At 42.8% G+C, this 26,108-nt stretch overlaps 1 protein-coding gene across 1 annotated transcript; it reads right to left on the bottom strand.

Annotated features, from left to right (window-relative positions):
- Window positions 1-716: 716 nt before the first annotated feature.
- Window positions 717-26,108, bottom strand: IRAK2 (interleukin 1 receptor associated kinase 2). The gene is made up of 13 exons (XM_056852773.1): window positions 25,964-26,108; window positions 21,837-22,016; window positions 15,746-15,895; window positions 14,582-14,691; window positions 12,551-12,745; window positions 11,211-11,275; window positions 9,976-10,090; window positions 8,171-8,280; window positions 6,561-6,756; window positions 5,561-5,623; window positions 4,857-5,057; window positions 3,655-4,165; window positions 717-838 (listed from the first exon to the last, which is right to left on the bottom strand). Exons 1-13 carry the CDS (start codon window positions 26,106-26,108, stop codon window positions 717-719), a joined length of 2,163 nt encoding a protein of 720 aa, XP_056708751.1.

Genomic DNA, 26,108 nt, shown 5'->3' with positions numbered 1-26,108 from the left:
GAATGTTCAGGCATTTGACCAGGCACCTTGGGCTATTTTATAGCAAGAGCATTATTCCTTTTAAGCATGCTGTACCAGATGCAACTGACAGCAAGCAAACCTAAGGCCTAGAGAGTCAGTAATGCCTGCTGCTGATTTTGTCAAATGGAAGGCTAATCCACACCTGCACAGACATCACTTGATGGCTGCTGCATCAGGTGGCGAGTGACCTGTGTGTGAGCCATCACAAATCAGACAGCAGGTGCTAGAACCATCCATATCACCTCAAAACCCAAAACTTGTCTGTGGACTTAGTTCATTCGTATAGTGACATCATCAAACAATGTATATGCAAGATACTTGCAAACCAGAAGCTGAATAATGTGGCCAGAAGGGTAGCCGGTGAGCTTCAACATCATACACAAGGTAAAACAATACAATTTGTTCTGAGACCTTTTGGCCAAACTGGGTAAATGTACGACACTGCTCAGCTTGCCCAACGACTCCCTCTCAACTTCTGCATTTGTCCTGGGCAACTTCTTTAACTTCCAGAAGAAGCAGTAAAACAGAGAAGAGATTCTCCATGGCTCTGATAATCTTAAATTGGTATTTCCCTTTCATATAATTTGAATATAAAAGTGCTGCAGACTGAATCCAACATAATATTTTACAACATATTTTGCTGTAGCTGATGCCAAAGAAAATGAGTTTCTTCTGAAAATGGCATTGATGATGATTCAGTTAAGATCCAAAAGTTCAGAAGTGTTTAGCTTTTTTTCTTTATATAATGAAATATCTTGCATCATCTTCTGTTTTTGATCGTTGATCTTTATTTCCCCAATGGTTTCTTTGGCTGATGCTGAAATACAAAGCAAACAAAATTTATACTTTATTTAGTACATTTACTCACCTTCTCTCAAGAGACCTGCTTGAAATACAATAATGAACGCAATTACTTCCAAACTTGTAAACCAAATCAAAAGTCAGGCCCAACAATGTTACTTGCTTTTACAAATTGGCGCACTAATGTGTAAAAACAGATATTTGCTAACCTCTGTTTAGTTTTAGGAGAAACGTCTTTTAAAAGGATTGAATAATAAAGGTTAAACAGGTAGTACAAATCCATCAACTATCGATTGGTAACATTTTTATCCTAGCCTCCTCCTTTGAAGAAACTCAGGGCAGTATATGAGGATCTCCCCATCTGTGTTTTCCCACTCCTAGTCCAACGCTATTACACTACACTGGCTTTCTTAGTTAATTACACTAAAGAAGAAGAAGAGTTGGTTTTTTTATACCCCATTTTTCTCTGCCTTTAAAGAATCTCAAAGTGGCTTACAATCACCTTCCCTTTCCCTCCCCACAACAGACACCTTGTGAGGTAGGTGGGGCTAAAAGAGTTCGGAGAGAACTGTTACTGGCCCAAGGTCACCCAGCAGGCTTCATGTGGAGGACTGGGGAATCAAACCCAGTTCTCTAGATGAGTCCACGATGCTTAACCATTAGACCATGCTGGCTCAATTACAGCGGCTAGTGTATATTGATAATGCTAGAAGAAGAACCTCCAGCCCATCAGGCACTTCTCTTGATCCTCATCCTGTCTGGACAAGTCTGGATCCCAGCTTGGAAAAAGGATAGGGTTTGGAGAGCAAACTTTCTGCTACTCCTGGATAATAACATTTCTGGACTAGGGGAGGGAAGGTGGCATGGTATAGCCCAATCTCATCAGATCTCGGAAGCTAAGCAGGGTCAGTACTTGGAAGGAAGACCACCAAAGAAGACTCTGCAGAGGAAGGCAACGGCAAACCACCTCAGCTTCTCACTTGCCATGACAGCCCTTTGCTGGGATCAACATGAGTCAGCTGCAACTTGGCAGCACTTTACACATAGACAAAGTCTCCACTTCTCAGTGGAGACAAGGAGAAAGGCAGGGATTGCAACACTGCTAGGGATTCAGCAAGGAGATAAAAAGTAGAATGTTTCAGCGGGTAACTGTGTTTGTCTGCAGTAGAACAGCTAGATTTGAGTCCAGTAGTGCCTTACAGGCCCTGACCTGTAAGATCTCAGAAGCTAAGCAGGGTTGGCCCTGGTTAGTATTTGGATGGGAGACCACCAAGGAATTCCAGGGTTGCTGTGCAGAGGAAAGCACTGGCAAACCACCTCTGTTAGTCTCTTGCCATGAAAACTCCAAAAAAGGGTCACGATAAGTCGGCTGCGACTTGACGGCACTTTACACACACACAAACACACACACAGTGCCTTACAGACCAACAAGATTTTCAGGGTTTGAGTTTTCAAGAGTTAAAGCTCCCTTTGTCAGATCTGACAAAGGGAACTCTGACTCTTGAAAGCTCATACCCCAAATTTCTGTTGGTCTCTAAGGTACTACTGGACTCAAATCTATAAAGTAGAATAGAAGTGAAGTAAAAGTACTGAGAAGAAATGCAACAACCCCAAAATTAATGAATTAATTTAAAATGTTTTATATCCTGCCTTTCCTAAAGCTCATCAGCTAACAAAGCAACCTTAAAAAGGTTGATGTAAAACAGACACAACATTAACAACACTAAACCATCATGAAAGAAGATCACTAGAATGGCAGTAGACCCATAATATAGACAAATGTCCATCCTTGGGGCAAAATCCATCAAAAGGGGCTTTTAGAGTAGCTAACTATCCTCCAGAGTAGAGAGGTAGGAAGAGATCTATCTCCTTGGCAGAGCTCTCTAACAAGTTGGGTAACATTCAGACACATGTGAAAATCCTGACAGTTTCTGTCTCTTACTATTATTAGCTCTGCTCACGACGTGAGTTCGATCCCGACAGAAGTTGGGTTCAGTTAGCCAGCTCAAGGTTGACTCAGCCTTCCATTCTTTTGAGGTCAGTAAAATGAGTACTGAGCTTGCTGGGGGTAAAATGTACACAACTGGGGAAGGCAATGGCAAACCACCCCATAAACATAGTCTGCCTAGTAATGACCCGGTGGTTGCACAGGGGACTACCTTTAGCTACTATTAATAAAAGAGTTGTTTTTTATATGCCGACTTTCTCTACCACTTAAGGAAGACTCAGAATAGCTTACAATCACCTTTCCTTCCCCTCCCCACAACAGACACCCTGTGAGATAGGTGGGGCTGAGAGATACCTGACAAAGACAAAGAGACTGTGGCTCAGTGGTAGATTATCTGCTTTGCATGAAGATCCTAGGTTCAGTCCTTGGAATCTCCTCTGAAAAAGACTGGATGGTCACTGATGTTAGACCTCTGCTTTCAACTCTGGAAAGCTACTGCCTGTCAGAAAAGACATTACTGACTTTGACAGACCAATGGTCTGTTTTGGTATAAGGCAGCTTCATGTATTTATATAAAAATGTAACGGCACATATGTGAAAGGAATGGGAACGAAATGTAACAGGAAACCCAAATTGTTATATTTCATTCCCACTGAAAATCTATGCCAACTTGTTTTTCTAAAAACTGATTCAAGGGAGTGTGTCTGTGTAGGGGTACACAGATAAACACACAGGCACACATACACCCCACTATGTTAACCACATGCCACTAAATACTGAAATTAACTCCCACCTTCCAGTTCATGGGATATTTTGAAAATTGGTTGCCTAGGTCTTAAGAGATACTCAGCAGATGTTCTTAAAATAATACTTAAAAGCATTACCTTGTGAAGAACAGGTAGCACCAAAATGTTCTATATTTAAGAGAGTTCTGTTTGAAGAAACAGCAGCTTGCTGAGGCGGAAGATGTCTTTCTGAGACTACGGATTTTGCTATGACATCATTGTATTCTGGATCATTTGTAAGAAATGTTATGGGGGAAACATTTTCTGGATCTGGAAGGCCATTGGTTGGTGGGTTGTATGCAACATCCTCCAAAGGAACCCAAGAAAAGTTACTTGATTCATCAGTCTCACAAGGGACCCGTAACATCTGCTCAGAGTATGTTTCAGGAGACATGACTCTTATTAATGGAGGTAACAAATCCACACAGTTCAACGACTCAGCATTCATGCTTCCATCACAGTTGTCATTTGAGAAGCTGTTGTAGAAAGGGCTGGCTGGTTCATCATTGGTTTCTTCAGGGGTGTTGAGAGACAGTCCAGGATATTTTCTTCCTTCAGACATCTTCTGATATTGCATTTGATGATCTGCTGTTTCCATTAATGAATTCACCTGTTGAAACAATAATACACTTAAGACCATCCTCAGAGGTCCTCCAGGTTTCCACACCTCCTGAAGGTATATACATGAGTACATGAAGCTGCCTTATACTGAATCAGACTCTTGGTCCATCAAAGTCAGTATTGTCTACTCAGACCGGCAGCGGCTCTCCAGGGTCTCAGGCAGAGGTCTTTCACATCACCTACTTGCCTAGATCCTTTAACTGGAGATGCCAGGGATTGAACTTGGGACCTTCTGCATGCAAAGGAGAGGCTCTACCGCTGAGCTACGGCCCTTCTGGTAGGTGGCTACCAGAAGTAGGGCTTTTTCTGCAATAGCATCCTGGTGGGGTAACAGCCTCTGGAATGTTAGCTATCCTATTTTCCCTCCATCCTTCTTCCAAGAAACTCAGAGTGGCAGGCATATCTCTCCCCCTCCTCACACCACCACTTTGGGGTTAGGCTGAAAATATGAAAGGCCCAACGCAAGCATCATGGCTGAATGGGGGTTTCAACTCAGGTTTCCCTGATCCTTGCCTACCACATCTAAGGGCTGCATATATACTAACTATCCACCCTCTTTTCTCACTCCAGTTTACTATGTGGCTGTGGTGCAGATCTTTGTTTATGCTGTGCACACATCTGTAGGACTGAGAAGTGCAGCTTTGATGTCGGAGAGAAGGGCAGGGAGTTGCCATGCTTACCTCTGCTATGTCAGGATTCTTTTTCCGCAAACACACACAGGCAGCAGTAGCCAAATAAATGGCAGACGTTGTTGGCCAGTGGGGCGCATTCCTGTCTTGATACTTGCAACATATTTCTTTGGCAGCTAAGTTTTCAAAGGTTCCTTTCTTAGAGCAGAACAGTTCTTTTGCCACCTGAATTTCATCAAGGAGGGCATCTTTCTGTTGAAGAAAAGAAAGATGCAGATGGCCTGTGTCTTTTATATATGTCCACATGTCAACCAGTCAACTGATGAAGACTGCATCAGAAATATTTATTTTTAACATCTTCATTTGCATTTTACAATCTAAGTTACACGCACGTAAGCGGCATCAAGTCGCAACCAACGTATAGTGACCCCAGCAAAGGGCTTTCAAGCCAAGTGAGAAACAGAGGTGGTTTGCCATTGTTTTCCTCTGCAGAGTTTTCCTCAATGGTCTCCCATCCACGTTCCAATCCTGCTTGGCTTCCGAGATCTAATGAGATTGGGCTATACTATGCCATCTTCCCTCCTGTGTCTTCATGCAGATCAGCAGTATTGTGTGCGCAAAATCTTGTCTGATACCTACTTGCCACATCCTCGAACCTGATGTTCTTTAGGCCAGGGTGAAAAGCGCCTATTTTGAGCTACCCCGATTCAGGTCCATCTCATTTAAAATGCAACAAAAAGACGTTTTCCACTTACCAGGAAAATGGGGTGTCTTCTTTCATCCATTGCCTTAATGCCAGTCAGTATCTCTGCTAGAACCTAGAAAGCATTTTTAAACTATTAGACTGCTTTTCTTTAGAATGGATTATTCAGTAGGGTCAGAGGATGTTGCTGGGATGTTGTTCATATGTTTTTATCTTCTGTGCTCAATAGACATATGCAACAAGCAGAAATTTAATCCAGAGCAGTTATTGTATTCTATCCTCTGTACATTTTGTGCTAACAATATTCTCTACAATCTACCTTGAGGTGACCTAAATATTGTGTGCGCTCCCTTTCATACATCGCCCCCACTAAGGTTGCCTGATCTGGGTTGGGAAATACGTGGAGATTTTTGGGGTGGAGCCTGAGAGGACGGGGTTTGGAGAGGGAAGGGACTTCAATGCCATAGAGTCCAACTGCCAAAGCGGCCATTTTCTCCAGGGGAACTGATCTCTGTCGCCTGGAGATCAGTCGTAATAGCGAGAGATCTTCAGCCACCACCTGGAGCTTGGCAACCCTACCCTGCACCCAATTTGCTTATATTCCCTAATTAATTCTGCATCTGATAGCCAGAGAAGAGGCAAGAAGTTGACAGGGGGATACCAAAACCTTCATTCTTTACCTTCAGAGATCTTAAGAGTTATTTCTGGCTTCTTTTCAAGCATAGGTTTATACCCATGAATATTGGTTATGATGAACATTAATAAAGCTTACGTTCCATGAACCTTTGTGTCTGTGGAATGCTGCATACATGGGAGGAGACCCTCACATAATATTAAACCCTTTCTCCAGCAGCCCTTGGCCCTGGCGTGCACAGTCCCCTTCAATGGGAGGCCCATCTGCCACTTCCATAATAAGGTCTGCGGACCCTGGCCCTTTCCAGGGCTCTGGCAGGCTGGCTATTTATGCAATATACCTGATACAACAGACCCCCAGTTGCTAGTCTCTTTGTATGAGACTTGCGGTGTTCATGCAGAAAAGATGGACCACTTACTATTCCGCAACTAAATATATCCACTTTTCCAGTTAGCTGCCCATGCCTAATGAAATCTTCTGGGAAGTAAGCCAGGGAAGCTTGCATGACTTTGGTCTTCATCCCTCCGTTCTCGGTTTTTTTCTCCACAGGTTGCAGTCTGTGGCCGGAATGTCCAAGTTTTGGAACAAAGTTTGCATCTAGCAAAACGTTGGAACTGTGTGTGGGAGACAAAAAAAAAGAAAGAAACTGGCAACCAATGGCCATAATCCTCACCACCGTTCCCCTCCTAATGGTAAGAAGTAAACAAGCCTGAGGAAGACTGAGAATGCTCGTTCGCCTTTCTGGAGCTATGGAGCTGAGGGGCAGTTGAGCATCAGTGAGAGAGAAGGTAAGGGTGCGATTGGCCTGCTTGGATCCTGAGCAGGCTATATTATCCTGGAGTTGGTAAAGCATTTTCTCTCACCTGCAAACTCTTCCTCACAGAATAAACAGAGGCAAGTAAAAGTATCTTCCTACAAGTGCTACATCATTCAAATTCATGAGTGGCTCCTGTTCACCTATTCCTAAACTTCCACAGTCAAAACTGTAAGAGCCAGTGTGGTGTAGTGGTTAAGACTGGTGGACTCTAATCAGGAGAACCGGGTTTGATTCCCCACTCCTCCACACGAGCAGTGGACTCTAATCTGGAGAACGGGGTTCAATTCCCCACTCCTCCACATACAGCCTGCTGGGTGACCTTGGGCTAGTCATAGTTCTCTCCGAACTCTCTCAGCCCTACCTACCTCACAAGGTGCCTGTTGGGGGGGGCAGGGAAGGTGATTGTAAGTTGCTTTGAGATTCCTTTCAGTAGAGAAAAGCGGGGCTTAAAAACCAACTCTTCTTCTATAAAGCAACCACACTAATAGCATTAGACAAGGTTTATATAGCTGGGCTACGCAGGGCACCACTTATCCAGGAGATGAGCTGTGTTGCACTAGAACTTGTTTGCATTTATCCCCCTTTCTCACACTATTCCATATAGACCCCTAACTGGTTTCCTCTGCGACCAAAGCCAATTGTCAAATGCCTCTCCATATGGAGAGGAATGCCTCTCCATATGGAGAGGAAATGGAGCCACTTACATGCAAGAGGGGCTACGAGGCATGCAGAAAAATATTAGTTTGTGAACTAAAACAAGCACAGAGCATGTTCACTGGCCTCCAGGAGCCACATTCTGCTGAATGTCAGTTGGGCGTGTGAAGAAGGGGGGTAGGGGATGTTTGAACCCCAAAAGAGTATATAGTATGCAAGAGGAAGTGGTTTGGGTTCCCCCATCCCCGGCAGTTCCTCATGGGCCCCAACGTGTTCACAGATGATTTTAACAAGCTATAAAGCAATGCAATATACAGTGAGGCAAGATGAGGAAGTGGACTCTGGCACAGACTTCTTCTGTGGGTGGGGAGCACCCTGTGTCCCTTCTGCCACCACCTCATCCACCCTGAAGAAACCAACACTCCTTCTATCCACATGCTCCAGCACGACAAGTCACATATGCCCAACAGGGCTTCCCAAACTCCCTCAATAGTTTCATAGGTTTACATTTAGAATGGGATGAAGAAGAAAATATGGTTTTAAAAACAGCTCCCTACCTTTTTACATTTCCATGAATAATTCCAAAATTATGTAAATACTGAATAGCTTGAATAAGTCCAACAGCAATTCTAATGCGTTTCTCCCAGGTTAATGGTTCAGAACCACCCTGCAACAGAAGGAAAAGTAGCTCTTTATCCTTTCAAAGATTGCGAGACCAATGAGTCTGTGAGGCAATAAACAATAAAACTGGACAAGTTTTCTGATGAACGGGTAATGGGATCTCACGCTGGACTGAAGCAGAAATCAAATAATTAATGGGTTAAAAGAGACTACTTTCACCATATAATCAACAAACTATTTTTTTAAATGCTATGACTCTCACGGTACCCTGTCTAGAAACTAATTACAGGTAGAGTATCCCTTATCCGAACATCCCATATCCGGACTGATCCGAAAACCGGACCCTCTGAGCAGGCATACAGGCAGATTCGTGCTGCCTGCTTTCAACGTTTCCTCTCACCTAAAAAAAAAAAAAAAAAACAGTGTACACTGCATCGTAGGTGGAGACTGAAAGCCTGCAGTTGTTAGTTTGTTGTTGCTCTTGTTTAACAGCTGATACAGGTATTCTGGTGAAATAGTTACTCCTTTGCTTTCTGATGGTCTAATGTACACAAAATTTTAAAATTATTGTTTAAAATTACATTCAGGCTATGGGTATAAAGTGTATTTAAAACATAAATGAATTTGGGCCCCATCCCCAAGATATATCATTATGTATATGCAAAAATTCCAAAAAATTCCAATATACGGAAAGATCCAAAATACGGACCACTTCTGGTCCCAAGCAGTCCGGATAAGGGATACTCAACCTGTACATTTTAGAAGTTGTAACTAGGCCTGATAAATATGTATATGACCTAGCATAACCAGATAGGTGTAAATTAGTTGTATGCTAATAATTCACCATAATTATATTGTAGTAATGAATTCAAGCAATATCCACATTTCCGTTTTTAGCAATCAACTAAGTTAACCAAGCCCTAAACAGACACAACTGAGAGCCAAGCCAGATGACTGGCTGAAAGATCTATGACTGGATCTTCCCATCCTTTTAAAATGGAAACTGCAGCAAGGGTGAGGGAAACCGGTTTGGGAATGTGGCATGGAAGGAGAGTGGGTTTAAATCTTCTCATCTCTCATTGTTTTTGTTAGCCTTGGAACAAAAGGAAGAGACAGGCGCTGGAGGGCACAGCAACCCTGGGCTCACATGAACACATGAAGCTACCTTATACTGAATCAAACCCTTGGTCCATCAAAGTCAGTATTGTCTACTCAGACCAGCACTGGCTCTCCAGGGTCTCAGGCAGGGGTCTTTCACATCACCTATTGCCTGGGTCCTTTAACTGGTGATGCCAGGGATTGAACTTGGAACCTTCTGCATGCTCTATCACTGAGCCACAACCCCTTCCATCCCTTGGGAGTTGGAGTTGACAGTGTTCAAGCAGAATTCTTCCTATACTGTGGGGGGAAGGCTTCCAGCCACTCTTACTCCTCTGGTGTAGCAATGAAAACGTATACTGGTTTTGTTTTGTTGCTACACTGACCAACACCTAAGGCAAGGCTGATCTACCCTGGTCAATGTCCTTCTTGAATAGAGAGGTGATTTCCCCTGCAGTCTCTCCTCCTCTGGCTGGTGTCTGGGTCCAACGTCCTTCCCCTCACCTCTGCAGCCATGAGGCAACATTCGTAGAGCGCATTATAAGAATGTCCAAAACAAGGCAACCCACAAATGCTTTTATTATAAAACCAAAAAGATAAAATTCAGACACTGTAAGCCACAATACCTGAAGTTTTTGCTTACCTGGCACTGTAATCTGTCAGTCAATGATCCATTAGGCATGTACGGGTATATTAGGCAGTGAAGTTCACTTTCTATAGTGAAGCCCAGAAGATGCAGAATGTTATGATGACAGCACCTACGTGGCATTTGAACATATATCATGTAAGGAAAATGAATAGACATGATTTAAAATACTAAAACGGGGCTATTTAAACAGTTATACCTCTTACCACTGACACAGCTTAGCTAGTTGTTGAGGTTAACAGAAGTGCCATTTACTAATTCTGGGACTTTTCAGATGTTAGCTCACCCCTTCTCAATTTGAAAAGAGAATGAAAGCAGACCTCAGGTTCTCCTATTTCCCCTCGCTTCCCCATTGCCCCTTCCTGAGCATAGAAATGAATGACCCAAAAGGATATTCAACTTGCTTTTAACATTTCTCCTGCCTGCTGGAGGGAAATTCTCACAGAATTAGGTTTTCCCAGGGGAATCCCTGTACACTTTCCCTTTAAGAATAAAGTCAGTGTCTGCATATGATGGAAAGTTAAACAGGAACTGTTGTAAATGGTCTCTGTACTTTTCTTGATTATGTTTGAATTGTACATAAGTATGTCTCACCCTGTACTTCCTTATTTTATGGCCCTTTGACCCTGCCATTTCCACGTTTTTTCTCTTTATTATTTTTTATATTTTATTTTATTCAAATATACACATCTGTACCTGAAAAGTTACAGCAGAAGAAAAGCTTGCTAGTCGTTAGGTTGCCACAACACTCCTGTTTATTTTTACTACAACAGACTAACTCAGCTAACTCTGTGAAATTAATTGGAAGTGAGAACTGGCACCTCTGACTGTAAATGCCGACATCTACTTTTGCAAGCAATTCACAGAATGAATTATAAATTGAAATATGTCACTTGTGAATTTTAATAAGGGGTGTATAAAAACAGGCTAAAGAAAGGCAAGTCTACATTTGAATTACAGATATAGGAAATGCCAAAAGAGCCCCTAAGGGCTTATGCTTCTATTATTTTATGCCACTAAAGGACGATCATGAATGAATGAATGATCAGCTAATGATACGCTTTCCACATGCACAAAATTTAGCAGAGTCTGCAAGGCTTCATGCCTCGTGGAGCTACTGCTTACAAAAAGAATGTTCAAGCACAAAGTAATACTTAAAAGGTAAGCTAAAGTTATTAGAAAAGATAACAGTTATCCATTTGCAGAGATCTCTTCCCCTATCGTCAACTTACCGAAAACAGATCTGTACTTCTGTATGAAAAAATCTTTGTGTCTGATTCTGGTTTGCACATTCCTTCTGTTTAAAATAGGTATGAAGAATACATTTATTATATACATTTATTATTATTATATTTATTATAATGCTGGATCTCTCAATGGAATTTCCCCCTGTAATCTTCCCTATAAAGAATTCCTTCACATATCTATCAGAAGAAAGCTGTGTATCACGAAAGATCATATTGAAATAAACATGCTTAGTCTTTAAGGTGCCGCTGGACTTTTATTTTATTTTGCTATGACAGACTAAAACTGTTACTCTTCTGTAAAAGGAAGTGAATTTGTACTGTGGCCATGACGAGAGGGTAAAGGGGGCTTAAGCCTTATGTCTGCATGGTTTTGCTAATTTAAATGCATCCCCATAGCATGTCATTAGTAGCACATTAAAGGGGGAAAGATGCATTTTAAAAAATGCTAATTCCAGCATTGGAGGGTGGTTCAATTAATAAAACAGATTGAAGAGTTAAATGCCTTCTCCTTGCAAGAGATGTAAAATTACAGCAATTTAAGCCATGGAAGGGAGAAAAACCCTCCTTTTTCCCTAGAAAATTTAAATAAGTGCAATACTTATTTTTCTAGCAAGTTTACACCTATTATGCTGCTTTAGCAACATAAAATGCATTATTTATAGTGGGGGGCTGCCGTCAAGTCACAGCTGACTTATGGCAACCCCATGGTGTTTTTCAAGGCAAGAGACGTTTGGAGGTGGTTTGCCATTGCCTGCCTCTGCATCACGTCCCTGATATTCCTTGGAGGTCGCCCATCCAAATACTAGCCAGGGTCAAGGCTGAGAGTGGATGACTGGACCAGGATCACCCAGTTCTCAGGTCCTAGTCTGACACCTTAACCATTACACCATGCTGGTTCTCCATTTATAGCATACTTAGTGTATACAATTGTGTTAACTGGCATATGTGTGGAAATTAAAAGTATAAATACCTTAGTTTTCTACAAGCATAATGGCAAATATACTCAAATACAAATGTGAGAGTTGTGAACTGCTATACCTATGCTGCATCCCACACATTCCAAAAGGAAAAAAACAACTATTTCATAAGTGTTTTTTCTCACCACTTCCCAAAATTTCCTTCTTTTTTCAATAGCAAAATGGGGGGGGGGAAGGAGTGCTGAAACTTTTTCATGCTATACATTTTGAGTAAGTAAAACCTTCTCTTAAAAAGCATTTCATTCATTTCAAAGAAAAAAAATATTTAATATTTTTCAGTGGACCCCAACATTTATCAGGTTTTCTATTGGAAAATAGAAAAATGACTCAGTGAAGAAAGACACTTACCTCTTTTAGTCTTTTAACAGCATACAGGACATTGTGCCTCTGGCCTTTGAAAGTATCGGCAAAAATACTTTCATTAATTCGGTTCTCCTCGCCGAAACCATTGGTGGCAGTTTCAACTTCATCCTTGGTCCACACGAGACTCCTGCTAGGGAGACTATGAAGCGATTCCTGCTGAGGGGTAGATGAACTGCATGGCTAGGGAATGTCACAGAAAAGGTATTGCAACGTTACTTCTAGAAACCATTTCGCAGGAACAATAAGCATGAGAAATCTGACTTTTATCACAAATCCAGACCAGCTGCAATACATTTACCCTTAGAACAGCTCAACAGTAGAGCTGCACTTTAAGAGTGTAACTATTTAGATGTTAGGATCAGTTGAGAAAACTAAGGATATGAAGAATTGGTAATGTTGTTTAGCCGGCTGCCAAGTCAATGAAGATATGTAAACAATATTTTGGACCACATTTTATTTTAGATTTGTTCTCTCGTTCTAAGCACTGCTTGCGCTCATGTCTATTTCTGAATGAAAGGTCTCCCATTATACCAGGGGGAAACGGCCCAAATATGAGCTGGTCTAAATCCAGACTTCATGAAGTATATGTAGTCTGACAGACAAGATGTTTTTAGTTATTTTCAGTCCTTAAGATTCTACAGCTCTGAGTAAATTTCTGAAACAAAAAATACTAGAAACCTAACTGGATGTTATGGGATGTGGAAGAAGACATTAATTTATACACTTGTTCACACAGACATGTGAAGGTTGTGTGTGTGAGTGTGGAATCTTTCTATTATTAAAAAACTGTATGAGCAAAGGAATCAATAGGGAAAATTTCATTTGCAGAAAGGGTGGCTTTATTCCACAAGTGAAACCAAAGGTTTTTTACTGAATTTTTGAGACATAAATCTTAGCTAGCTGATGTATTAAATCCTGATGTCAAACACAGATGGTCTTTGAAGAACTAAGACACACACCCATGAGAAGAAAAAACAACTAACACAAGTGTAGCAAGAACTAAAGCAGGCCTCAAATTAAAATATAGTACCAGGTCTTCTTGGAGTCTTAAAAGAGGCCACTGGAAGGCTGGGCGTAAAGCGCCAACCTGTGTCTTTCTGAGCTAGCAAACTCTACCAGTCCGATTTTGTGGTTTATTGCACAGCTTTCCTGTAAAGAAGCTTAAGAATATGACAGGAAATGATTCTAAGATACCAGGTTATTCTTTCTTCATTATTTCCCTTCATCTGTCAGGTTTCCTTTCACTGATCTCTATCAGCAACTACATTACAGATAAACTCTCTTAAACCACAGCTTGTGTTATGTCACAGAATTGGTGGCTTTGAGTATCCTATAAAACTGATACAAATCAAGAAGACGGCATGTCACCAGAGTAAATCAGCTTTGAGAGAGGATTCTGTATACTGCTATCAATGAAGACATCTTTTAACGGAATGCACAGATTTCAGGACTTTTGCACTGGTACATACATGTGCAAACACTACGCAGCGGCAAATCAAAAGTGTCACTGAAAGTCAACTCAACAGAGAGCTCTAGAAATCTTGGCTCCCTAATGAGCGTATGACACAGGTGTTTACGAACTAAAGGGTGTTCACGTTTTATATTATCATTTATTTATTCAAAGCATTTTTAGCCTGCCTTTCTCTGAAATCAGTGTTTTGCAATAATAAAAACGGCATAAAATTAACAATCCCTAAAACTTAATAAACATATGTAATTAAAAATTAGGTATCGTTATCTAAATCCCTCCTGAATAATTCCTCCTGGCATAACCCACAGAATCTCAACGAAGTGGAAGTCTTCCTAACTTGGGAAGGCTATTCCATAAAATAGAAGCAGCCACCAAAAAAAGCGCTAGATCTAGCAGTGGCCATCCTAACTACACTGCAGAAGGAATAATTAGGTGTTGGTCCAAGGAGTTAAGCTATCACATGAGTTAATAATGGGAAAGGCAGTCTTGTGGGCCCCAAGCCAAGGGTATGCTAAAACATGTGGCATTTTCCCTTCAAGGTTTACCTTAACACTTGATGAAACAGGAAGATTTGACTGTAAAGAATGTGGAAGGTCAATGGAAGCTGGAGGTGGAGTTAAAGGAAGACAGTCGGGGTCTGCTTGCAAAACAGGATCTGAAAACAGTTAACATGAAAACTATTAGGGGTGTGCTATTTATACAGCCCTGACGGTTCCCACAGGAAACAGATTTTTTTTAATTTCTTCTGAACATCTGTGCCTGGAAATCATGTAACTAGAAACCCTACAACATAAAAGAACAAATGTACTTAGTCTCTTTGTCAGCCTGATCCTACGCATTTTATTTATTCACCGCATTTGTAGCCTTCCTTTCTCACTGAAACTAAACACGGATTACACCGTGTAAAACAGTGGAGTTAAACAGCATGAGACATCCAGTAAACAGTGCAATAGGATGAGGATTACAAAAATTAGAAACAATGCAAAAATGGTATTATACGATAGGTCACAAACAATGCAAAAAATGGAATTAAAAAGTTGAAGCTAATGCAGTAAGAGCAAGATGAGTCTCCCCCTCAAAGGCCAAAACAGACCTGGAAAGGATTCTGCACTCTCCCCCTAACTTTTACTAACAATATTTTTGTGGTTGCCTAGAATCCTGCATAATAGCTACTATAGAGGGCATTTGTTTCTTAAAGGTATAGGTGCTCCTTCCATTACTTTGGAGGCAATCTTGTGGGTCCCAATACCCCACAATGTATTTTTTTCAGATTTTTATGAAAACCTGGGGTTTTTCTCAGGTTTGTAGAGAGATGTTTTGTCTGTTCATGGCTGTAATTTCTGGATTTAAGCATCCACAGATGGGGCCATGCTGAGAATTAGATATATTAATAGGGTTGCCAACTCCGAGTTGGGAAATACCTGGAGATTTTGGGAGTGGAGCATGGGGAAGGCGGGGTTTGGGGAGGGGAGGGACTTCAAGTGGGTATAATGCCATGGAGTCCCACCCTCCCCTGTGGCCATTTTCTCCAGGTGAACTGATCTGTTGCCTGGAAATCAGTTGTTATGGCGGGAGATCTCCAGCCACCATGGTTGGCAACCCTATATATTGATGATGTGACTGTGGTCAAAGCAGACCACTTTTGCCTGTCAGTTCATTGAAGACTGAGAATTAAAGAAACAAACCCTTACTTTCTGCATGTATTGTACCTGAGTGTGCTGAATTTGATGGCACAGAGATTCCTGTCCCATTTCTTATGCCTTCATATCTGTTCCCATATGGGTGAAGTGGCAAGTTCTCCTGCTGACGAGGGTCTAAAGGAGCCCTGACGGAATCAGTAGAAAGAGAGAGTGACATCCCTGTAAAATAAAGCCAAACACACAGACAGCCTTTTACATAGAACCAGCATGTATAGAGATTACTGTGTTGGATTGACATCTCAGGTTCAAATCCCCATAGTGCCATGGAGGTTTTCTGGGTGAGCATGGGCCAGTCATTCTCTTACGAGATAGTTGTGAATACAAAATGGAGAAGAGAACACTGTTACTTTGGATGTTACTTTCACGGGGGGGGGGGGGAGGGAAGCAGGGTATCAACATCTAAGTAAACACATTTGTATGTGTTCAAGTCAGATTGGTGGGAAATTCTACTTGTTGGGAGGCCTAGAAATATGATCCAGATGGGGCTTTCTGTTCAAAGAGATGCCAACCTTGAATGTTCAGAGTTTCAAAGGATCTCTTTCACAAATCTAATGATGATAGAGAACCAAAACTTTCAGTACTCCAAACAAATGACGATTCTCTCTTGATCCTAAGAAGGAAGTATGCATTAGGGAAGCATGTGCATTGGTATGCAAAACTCATAGAATCATAGAGTTGGAAGGGACCACCAGGGTCATCTAGTTCAACCCCCCTGCACAATGCAGGAAATTCACAACTACCTCCCCCCCACACCCCCAATGACCCCCTACTCCATGTCCAGAAGATGGCCAAGATGCTCTCCCTCTCATGATCTGCTTAAGGTCATAGAATCAGCATAGCTGACAGATTCTATGACCTTAAGCAGATCATGAGAGGGAGGGCATCTTGGCCATCTTCTGGGCATGACGTAGGGGTCACTGGGGGTGTGGGGGGGAGGTAGTTGTGAATTTCCTGCATTGAGCAACAAATGAGCCACAACTTTCCCACATGTGAGTTGTGAAGCTAGGAGAGAGGATGAGGAATAGGGTTGCCAACAACCAGGAGGAAAAGTGTCCTGCCCCTTTAACAGGGGCTTAACAGGTGCCATGAAAAGCTTCAACTGCCCATTTCCACACATTAAACTTCTACTAAAAGGACAGGACATTTTTTTCTCCAGGTTGCTGGCAGCCCTAAGGAGAAATAAGCTGAGATGGGAAAAGAGCGTTGCTGGAAAATGTCGGTTTGACTCTGTATAAGGTCCAAAATTTATTTAGTACAGTTTCATCCTGCTGTTTCTCTGAGGAGCTCAGGGCAGCGTGCATCCTTTCCCCTTCCTCCATTTTACCCGAAGAACAACAACTCACACCCTGTGAGGTAGGCTAGGCTGAGAAAGTGACTAGCCTACGGTCACCCAACAAGCTTTATGGCAGAGTGGTAATTCGAACATGGATCTCCAAGATACAAGTCTGACACTTTTAACATTACACCATCCCGATAATCATGACATGAAGCCTGGTTGCTCACCAAGGCTATCAATTTATCTAAATTCTCATCATGGCCAAATCTGTGGATACATAAATCCAGAGACTGGAGCCATGAACAGACACTACAAATCTTTATACAAACCTCAGAAAAGCCCACGGTTTGCAGGAAAATCTTGGGAAAATACACAACTCCCAAAATAATAAAAGCAGTGCCTCAGCGGAAACAAATGGCCTCAGTGGCTATTACTAACATTCCAGCCTTGGTTTCTGTCAGCAAATGGTGGTGCTGGGGAACAGGGCCATTTCCAGGGCTGATTTGGCCTTTGTGGGAGGGCTCACCAGGTCCAGGACCAGCAGAAAGCACCACTCGCTACCACACAGCTTGCATGACTCACCCAGGGCTTGCTGCTGGCTACTGTTCGAAAGCAGCCACCCTGGTGTGGTATAGCTATTAGAGTCCCAGACTAGGATCTGGGATACCCACTGTGCTGTGGAAGCTCACTGGATCACTTTGGACCAGCTACATGTTCTCAACCTAACCTACCTCACAGGGTTGTTGTTGTAAGGATAAAACCACAATTCAGCCAAAACTAAGCATTTTAGAGTCCATTTAATTTCAATAAAGCATATGCTTAAAGCTCTGACTGAAAAAAAGTGTTTAACTTTGGATCGTGTCCCAAATATTTACTAATGTTAACACAATGGTTCATAGGAATGTGCCATTTATTGCTGCAATGATTCTGCTAATTCTGGCATGTGTAAAAATGTCTATTGTTTTATTTTTCCTTAACATATTTCCAGATGGCTGATATATTTGTTACGCAAAGTATCAAACATCAATATGCAGATAAGGAAAACACACAGTAATATCATCATCATGATGCAACAATGTAAACACAAACAGTCCAACTATCTTGCAAATTACAATAAATCATATTATTCCAGAGAGAGAAATGTTACTGCTGAAAAAGGCACTTTTCATTCCGCGTATCTTTCTCCAGATAACAAGTCTGCGATTTCCTGAAATAACTTACGACTGCTGCACATGTTGAACAATGCAAGCTAACCACCAAAGGGTTAAACTGACTGCATCACTAGATTTAAATAGTTCCCCCCCTGAAACCTGAAAATTGAAACCAAGTTCTAGAAAAATAGGTCACGAGGATGTCTGGCTCACTACTGGGCAACTTTGGAAATTCTAGAATGACATCATAACACTTAAGCCCTTAAAAGTACCGTACTTTCTGTCAATGCAAGCCATGCCATATCTTTTATATTAAGGTCAACACAAATATCACAAAGCAGTGATAAGCTTTCAAGTTCGTTCTTTAGAACAAAGGGCTGGGCGGTCAGTACAAAAAACTGAGGTGAGGGAGGGAGAAAATAAGGTGCCAAAGCCCAATGTCTGCTGTTAAAAACCCTAAAGGGGATGTTGCTACAGCCTAAATGGAATTCGATGGTGTCAGGTATGAAACAGCTTTTCAAATTGCACCGAGTTGCTAGGACTTTGAGCTTAGTGGCCATGCCTTGGTCCAACTTCTCTCCCTTTGTTTGCTTGACTGAACAACAAGCCTGAAGACAAGCTCTACAGAACTCGAAAGCTATTCTGAGACATTTTGGTTGGTCCCAATAAAAAGTACTGTGCAGGTTTTGTTTTTGGAATTTGTCTGCAAAACAGTGCAGCTGCACTGCTGGCAAGGTGAACACACATGAAGCTGCCTTATACTGAATCAGACCCTTGGTCCATCAAAGTCAGTATTGTCTACTCAGACCGGCAGTGGCTCTCCAGGGTCTCAGGCAGAGGTCTTTCACACCTGGTCCCTTTAACTGGAAATGCCATGGCTTGAACCTGGGACCTTCTGCATGCCAAGCAGATGCTCTACCACTGAGCCACAGCCCCACTAGTGGTGGCAGCTTTAGGGTGATGGGAAGAGGCAGTGACTTATCTTCTAGTTGTCACCTTTTTCCCGATGGAAGATCCTGTGTTTTCATTTCATTAGGTTTCTACCCTGCCCTTTCCCAGCAACAGCCAGGCTCAGGGTGGTAAACAACCGTAATACCATAATTTATACATCCAAACAATCATAAACATATACATTTTAGATCTATATCCATACCCATCTATCCACACACACACCCCTTAAAACTCAAATTAACTAAAACAGTGCCCTAACAACAATTTCTCATTACGCCAGATGGGGAACAGCAGGGAAAGTAAAGGGAGGCCAGCTGCTGTAAAACTGTCGCTGCCCTCAACCATAGACACAGAGGAACATCTCTGTCTTACAGACCCTGCAAAACTGAGGCAGGTCCCACAAGGCCTGGGTCTCGTTTGACAGTGAATTCCACCAGGCTGATGACAGGGGCTGAAAAATTGCTGGCCCTGGTCAAGGGCAGCCAGATATTTCTCAGGCCAGGGACCACCAGGAGGTTGTTACAGATACGTCACGTTACACTCTTATGTTATCAGCTGAGCATAATGCTCCGCCGAGAGTCCCATTTGCCCCACACTCAAATGAGGGAGGGTGAGATGCTAGCAAGTTTCTGATTCATTACTGGGAATGTGAATGGGTCCATGGTGGGAACTGGAGAGCAACCCCAGCCCCCGCTCCCATGTTCCACAAAAGGGGACACTTCCAGTCACCAATGAAGTAAAAAACAAGACATGCAGCCATGTGAGCTTTGTCTAGTCCTGGAACTCTTGGGACAGTGAACCTCATTAAGCTCATCCAGTGGAGGAGACCAACCCATGCCTCAGTCAAGGAGGACAGAGGCTAAGTAAATTCAACTAGCACTTTTTTCTGTTTGTTTTCTTTCCCTAGCCAACCCTGTGATATTTCCCTTTTGCTGCGAGTACTGCCTAACTATCTTTGCTTCTTATTTAATTAGATGTTCAGTGGCATAAAAACCAAAGGTGACTGATCCTTGAGGAACCGGGGAACCCTGCAGTAAGATCTATATGCACTGGTACCCCAAGACCACACAAGACACCATCCGAAAGGACAGCTCTGCCCCAAGTAGGGAGGGAAACACAAAGGAAAAGGGAGGGGGAAGCAACAAGCCAGGCAGGAGGATCCTGACATCTTTTCCTTCTCTCATTCATTCATTCATTCTCTCTCTGTCACACACACACACACACACCAAAAGAAGTGACCCGGACACCATCTTTCAGAATAATACTGGGAAAATCTAATATCTGGAACTGCTCTGGCAGTGGCACACGACCTGGTTCTGGTCCAGTTTGGTTAAACTAGTTAAATGTTTTCCTCACAAATCCCACCTTCTTGGTGACTTAGCTCAAACCCTGAGCTCAGCAGCAGAAGGCAGAAAAAAAGTGAGCTTGAGTCCTGAAAGAGACAAGGATCGTGACAGGAATTAAAGGGTTAATTTTGAAAGATGAAGCCATATGGGGTGGGGATGGTTAATCCTCCTTTCGCTATACACCATAGCCCCAATTTAGGGCTCTGAACATCTGGTCTTTTTACCTTTTCCCACCAACAATCAACTCACTCAGCCCCTCTTTTCGACAGCACCATATTGGGTTGGCTACATGCAGAGTCAACACAAGAAGGAAATTGCTAATGACAATGATAATCAGCAACAGTTGCATTCTCTCTGTGCTAGAAAAGGATCCCCTCCCCAAACAGTTTTGTATTTACAAAGGCTTGTCCTAATGTTACTTTTACAGAAAAAATAAAAAATTAACATACACAGGATTGCTAAAAATGTAAATAATGGCCAGACTACACTAGTAGCTACTCTTTCTTCTCTTTTTTCATCTGAAGAAGTGAGCTGTGACTCACAAAAGCTCATACCCTGGCAGAAATTTTGTTAGTCTACTAGACTCTTGCTCTTTTCTCTCTCCAGTTAATGTATTGTCAAGTAAAATTAAGTGGTGATTGCAGGATTTACAATGTGAAGCAATGGGATGGCCAGTGTTGTGTAGTGGTTAAGAGTGCTGGAGTAGGATTTGGGAGACCCAGGTTAGAATCCCCACTCTGTCACGGAAGCTTGCTGGCTGACCTTGGGCGAGTCACACAATCTCATCCTAACCTACCTCATAGGGTTGTTGTGAAGATAAAATAGAGAAAAGGAGAATGAGGTAATCCATTCTGGGTCCTCGTTAAGAAAAAAGATATCACAGACTGGGAGGATGGAGCATAGCTCCAGCTGGTGGGGTGTGGGTGTGCTGCAAATATTTCTATTAAACCCAATAAATAGTAGAGAATGCCTAAAAGAGTTTCCTGGATATGAGTTCTCTAAATCTAATCTGTGTTTTTATCAAGGTACTATTCTCATACAGAAAAGATGGATCCTTCATATTCATTCATATCGTAGCCTTCAGTGGGATTGCACAGTGTCTAGTTCACATTCAATGGCCTGAGACATCCTTCTATTACCCATTGGAGGGGATCTGCAAAGTGACATAGGCATAGATCTCGGTCACTTTGGCTTTTTGCTTCAGAAGGGGAAGGGTCTAAGGGAGACACTGTGCCTGTCTGTGTAACGTTACAGGAACTGCAGTCCTGTTGATCTGGATATTTTGAACAGCCCCCCCCCCCCATGAAGATGGGAAAATGGAAAGCATTAACAGATTTTTTGACTAACTGGTCCAAAACGAAGGACTAGCTACTCACAGTCAGCGATGATTTTGGCTGCCCGATAAAACTGCAGTTCGCTCAGGAGTTCTAACAGCTGCTGGACAGTTGCGAGCCTAACCCCCCACCACCACATCAGCTCTCTGGTTATACTGATTCCCGTCTTCTCCATGCACTTGATTTTCCTCAGCTCAGTCTGATCGGTTATCACACGGGATGCTAAAAGAAGAAAAAGGCAGAGAGATTTTTGGTTTTCAGTAAAGCCTGAGGCAACACAAATCTAGCACAAGAAAGAGAAACGTGTACGTCCTTCAACATGTAAATCAAGCACCCAGTTGAGTTTTATGTATATGTAGTGCGCATGCCATGCTATGGTTAGAGTTTTGCCCTCGATCTTTTAGAGCATGTAGTTAAAAATCAATGGATGAATGCATTTCCATGGTGAATCGGTCCCTGATTCAGGAGTACTCTGTCAATTTGAAGGAGAGATTTCCAACAGAACAACTGAGGTAAGATGCCTGTGATAGCTATCATCTCAAAGACTGGAGGGGAGAGAGAAGAAAGGATAGCAGAAAGGACTGCCTGAGGCTTCTTAATGGACAACCAAGCTCTGCAGGAATCCAGAAACAATACAGGTATTTCTTGAGGGAGTGCTGTATGAGAACCACTGTGAGGAGAATAAGGCAGCTATTTGATCCTGTTTGTCAGCAGGGTACTGGCTACATGATGAGAAGCAGCAAAAGACGTCCTGGAAAACTTAACAGCACACCTTCCATTCCTTATTTACTGTGGTATGAATTGAGAAGGACTGGCAGCTGGATCCCATAGATACCAGCTGAACTCACACTTGCGCAAATACAAACATGTTGGCTATCTGGTCCCTCTTTGGGCCGTGGACCTTACATCTGATGGTGCTCATTATGGTTTTACAGCTTTCACTTGCAGCCAGCCTTATAAAGGAGTCTAGAAGAGTTACTACCGTTCGAAATTTTACTAGACTATCTGTTTGTCCTGATCTTGTCAGATCTTGGCTGCTAAGCAGGGTCAGCCCTGATTGGTACTTGGATGGGAGACCACCAAGGAAGTCCAGGGTTGCTACACAGAGGCAGCCTTGAAAACCCTATGGGGTCGCCATAAGTCAGTTGTGACTTGAAGGACCCCCAAAAATTCTGTTTGCACATATCAGTGCTGGTCATTTGCAACATATCAGTAGCCGAAAAACATATTTTCTTTTTCGGGGCGGGGGGGCGGGGGAGACACAAAACAAGAAGCTTCTTTCCTTGGTCGTTTGGAGGAAATTCTTAGTTGCCACAGGAGACCTTGTGAGTGGCTATTTAAAAGTATGGTATCAGCATACCAGGGAGAAGGGTCCTCAGACAGGATAGTGCAAGGAATAACAACTTCCCTGCCCCTTTTTGCCATTCACATAGGACCTGCACAACACTTGAAATAGCTTTCTCAAGTTGTGGCACCAGGGAAACTTATTTGACCAGCCTCACAGTTTTCAGGAATGCAGTCTAGCTACTTTCAGCCCTTAAACTCACACTCCACCTTAAATGAAAGCTTCAGATAAAACCAGTTTTCCTGAATGTATTTCCTATCACGAAGAGACATTGGACAAACTTGGCAAAATCACTGGCAGTTCCTTCTAGGAGCAGCTTACAGCTAAGTCGAATCAGATTCAATCTGAACATTTTATTTATTCACCAAAAGATTTTTTTTTGGCTCTACTTTCCCTGAAAGTCAATTTGCTCAAAGCAACTGATGACAATTAAAAGGCATCTAAATAAAACAATAATAGAATAATATCAACAGATCGAGTAAATCTAATGGAGAAGGAAAGAAAGAAATTAAGATGAAATGCCTGATGAAATTTGGGGTAAAAAATGATTTTGAACAGCACATGAAAACCAATAGTGGAGGCAGACTAATGGGTAAGGACATTCCAGAGGCATGGTGCCAAAATGCTAAGAGGACCTCATGATTTTATTGATCATAAGAAAAAAAAAACTCTAAACAAAAAGCGGGGAGGTTTCTTTCCCCAAAGCTGTCACTCAGCCTAGTAGTGGCAGTGAAAGAAGCATCCTGCACAGTCATAACGTAGATCACGATGGGTAGCCGTGTTAGTCTGACTGCAGCAACAGAAGAGAGCAAGAGTCCAGTACCACCTTAAAGACTAACAAAATTTCTGGCAGGGTATGAGCTTTCATGAGTCACAGCTCACTACTTCATGAGTCACAGCTCACTTCTCCAAGAAGTGACTCACAAAAGCTCATACCCTGCCAGAAATTTCTTTAAGGTGCTACTGGACTCTTGCACTCTTCTACAGTCATAATATAGGTCCTTCTGATATGCATCTCCTGTTAAAGTGCCCTGAGACTGAAGTCTTTGCATATCTTACTGCTCTCTGCATCTTCAAAAGAAACAATTTGGGAGGAAGCCGTTGCAGAACTGCATGTTTTTACATTAAAATATTTACATTTTTAAAATACATTCAAATATACGCAATTTTAAAAGAGATTCAGCCACTATTCTGCTATTCCAAGCTAGATTTTGCCAATCATAACATCATGAGACGGAATTCTGTACCAGTGCTTAAGAACATAAGAAGAGCCCTGCTGGATCAGACCAATGGTCCATCTAGTCCAGCATCCTGTCTCAGGGGCCAGCCAGTTCCTCCAGAGGTCCAACAACAGGACACAGAAGGCGAGGTCTTCCCCTGATCTTGCCTCTTGGCATTGGTATTCAGAGGTTTACTGCCTCTAAATGTGGAAGTTCCCTTTGGTCACCTGATCAGCTGATGCAATAGTATTTAGACGAATGTGGAAACTGAGGACCAGGTGGCTGCATGACAGATCTCTTCTACAGACACCCGCTTTTCAAATGCCAATGACATGGCTGCATTTCTGACAGAATGGGCAGTGATGCCCTCAGGAACCATAAGCTTACTGGCTCTATATGCCTCTGCTATACACTGCCTAATGGCATAACTGATGGCCGGTTTGGACATCTTTTCCCCTTTGTTACTTGTGTTAATTGAAATAAACATAGAGCCACTGACAGACCTATCCTCCATGAATCTGTCTAATCCCCACTTTAAAGCTGTCTATGCCTGTGGCCATCACTACATCCTCTGGCAGGGAATTCCACATTTTAACCACTCATTGCGTAAAGAAGTATTTTTGTCCCTCCTGAATCTACTGCCCATCAGTTTAATTGGATGCCCTGCAGTTCTAGTATTTTGGGAGAGGAAGAAAAAGTTTTATCAACTCTCTCCACCCCGCGCATAATTTTATAAGCCCCTTCTTATTTGTGTTTTCTAAACCGAAAAGTCCCAAACACTTCAGCCTTTCCTCTTAGGGAAGGTGCTCCAGCCCCAAATCATCTTAGTTGCCCTGTAGTTTTTCCAGCTCTGCCATGTCATTTGTGAGATGCAGTGGCCAGAATTGCAGACAGTTTGCAAGATGTAATTTACAGAGCACTACGACAACCCTATCATACAATCTTTTAAGCCACTGGGAGCAGCTGAGGGAGTCATAAGAACATAAGCAAAGCCCTGCTGGGTCAGACCGAGGCCTGTCAAGTCCAGCAGTCGGTTCACACAGTGGCCAACCAGGTGCCTCTAGGAAGCCCCCAAACAAGACGACTGCAGCAGCACCATCCTGCCTGGGTTCCACAGCACCTAAGATAATAGGCATGCTCCTCTGATGCTGGAGAGAATAGGTATGCAGCATGACTAGCATCCAGTTTAACTAGTAGCCATGAGTCAGAATACTTTCTCGTCTCACCACAGCTACTGAGAGACTGTCCTAGTTGAGTCTAGGGCCACAAAAATGAATACTGGGCATGATGCACACCTATTCTCTCTAGTATCAGAGGAGCATGCCTATTATTTTGGGTGCGGTGGAACCCAGGCAGGATGGTGCTGCTGCACTCGTCTTGTTAGTGGCTTCCTAGAGGCACCTGGTTGGCCACTGTGTGAACAGACTGCTGGACTTGATGGGCCTGGGTCTGACCCAGCAGGGCCTTTCTTATGTTCACCAAAAAAAAACCAGGAGTTCACCACGTGTTCCCCCCCCCAATCTCATTCCCCGCGCTGCCTGCCGTGAAAACCGCGCCGAAAGTCGCGGCTTCTTCTCCCCCCGCCCGCCCGCGCGGCTCCTCACCAAAGCGCAGCCAGTCATAACCGTTCAGGCAGTCCATCTGCTCGCAGAACCTCCCCAGCACGTCGGAAGGCACGCTGTACACGTAGGGGGACGGCCGAGCCCCCGGGCCCGGGCAAGGGAGCGGGGGACGCGGCTGCAGCGCCAT

Source organism: Euleptes europaea, chromosome 1, assembly GCF_029931775.1.
Source record: "Euleptes europaea isolate rEulEur1 chromosome 1, rEulEur1.hap1, whole genome shotgun sequence".
Lineage (NCBI taxonomy): Eukaryota > Metazoa > Chordata > Lepidosauria > Squamata > Sphaerodactylidae > Euleptes > Euleptes europaea.
The sequence above is the reverse complement of the archived record's forward strand: the minus strand, read 5'-3'. Positions and strand labels throughout refer to the sequence as shown.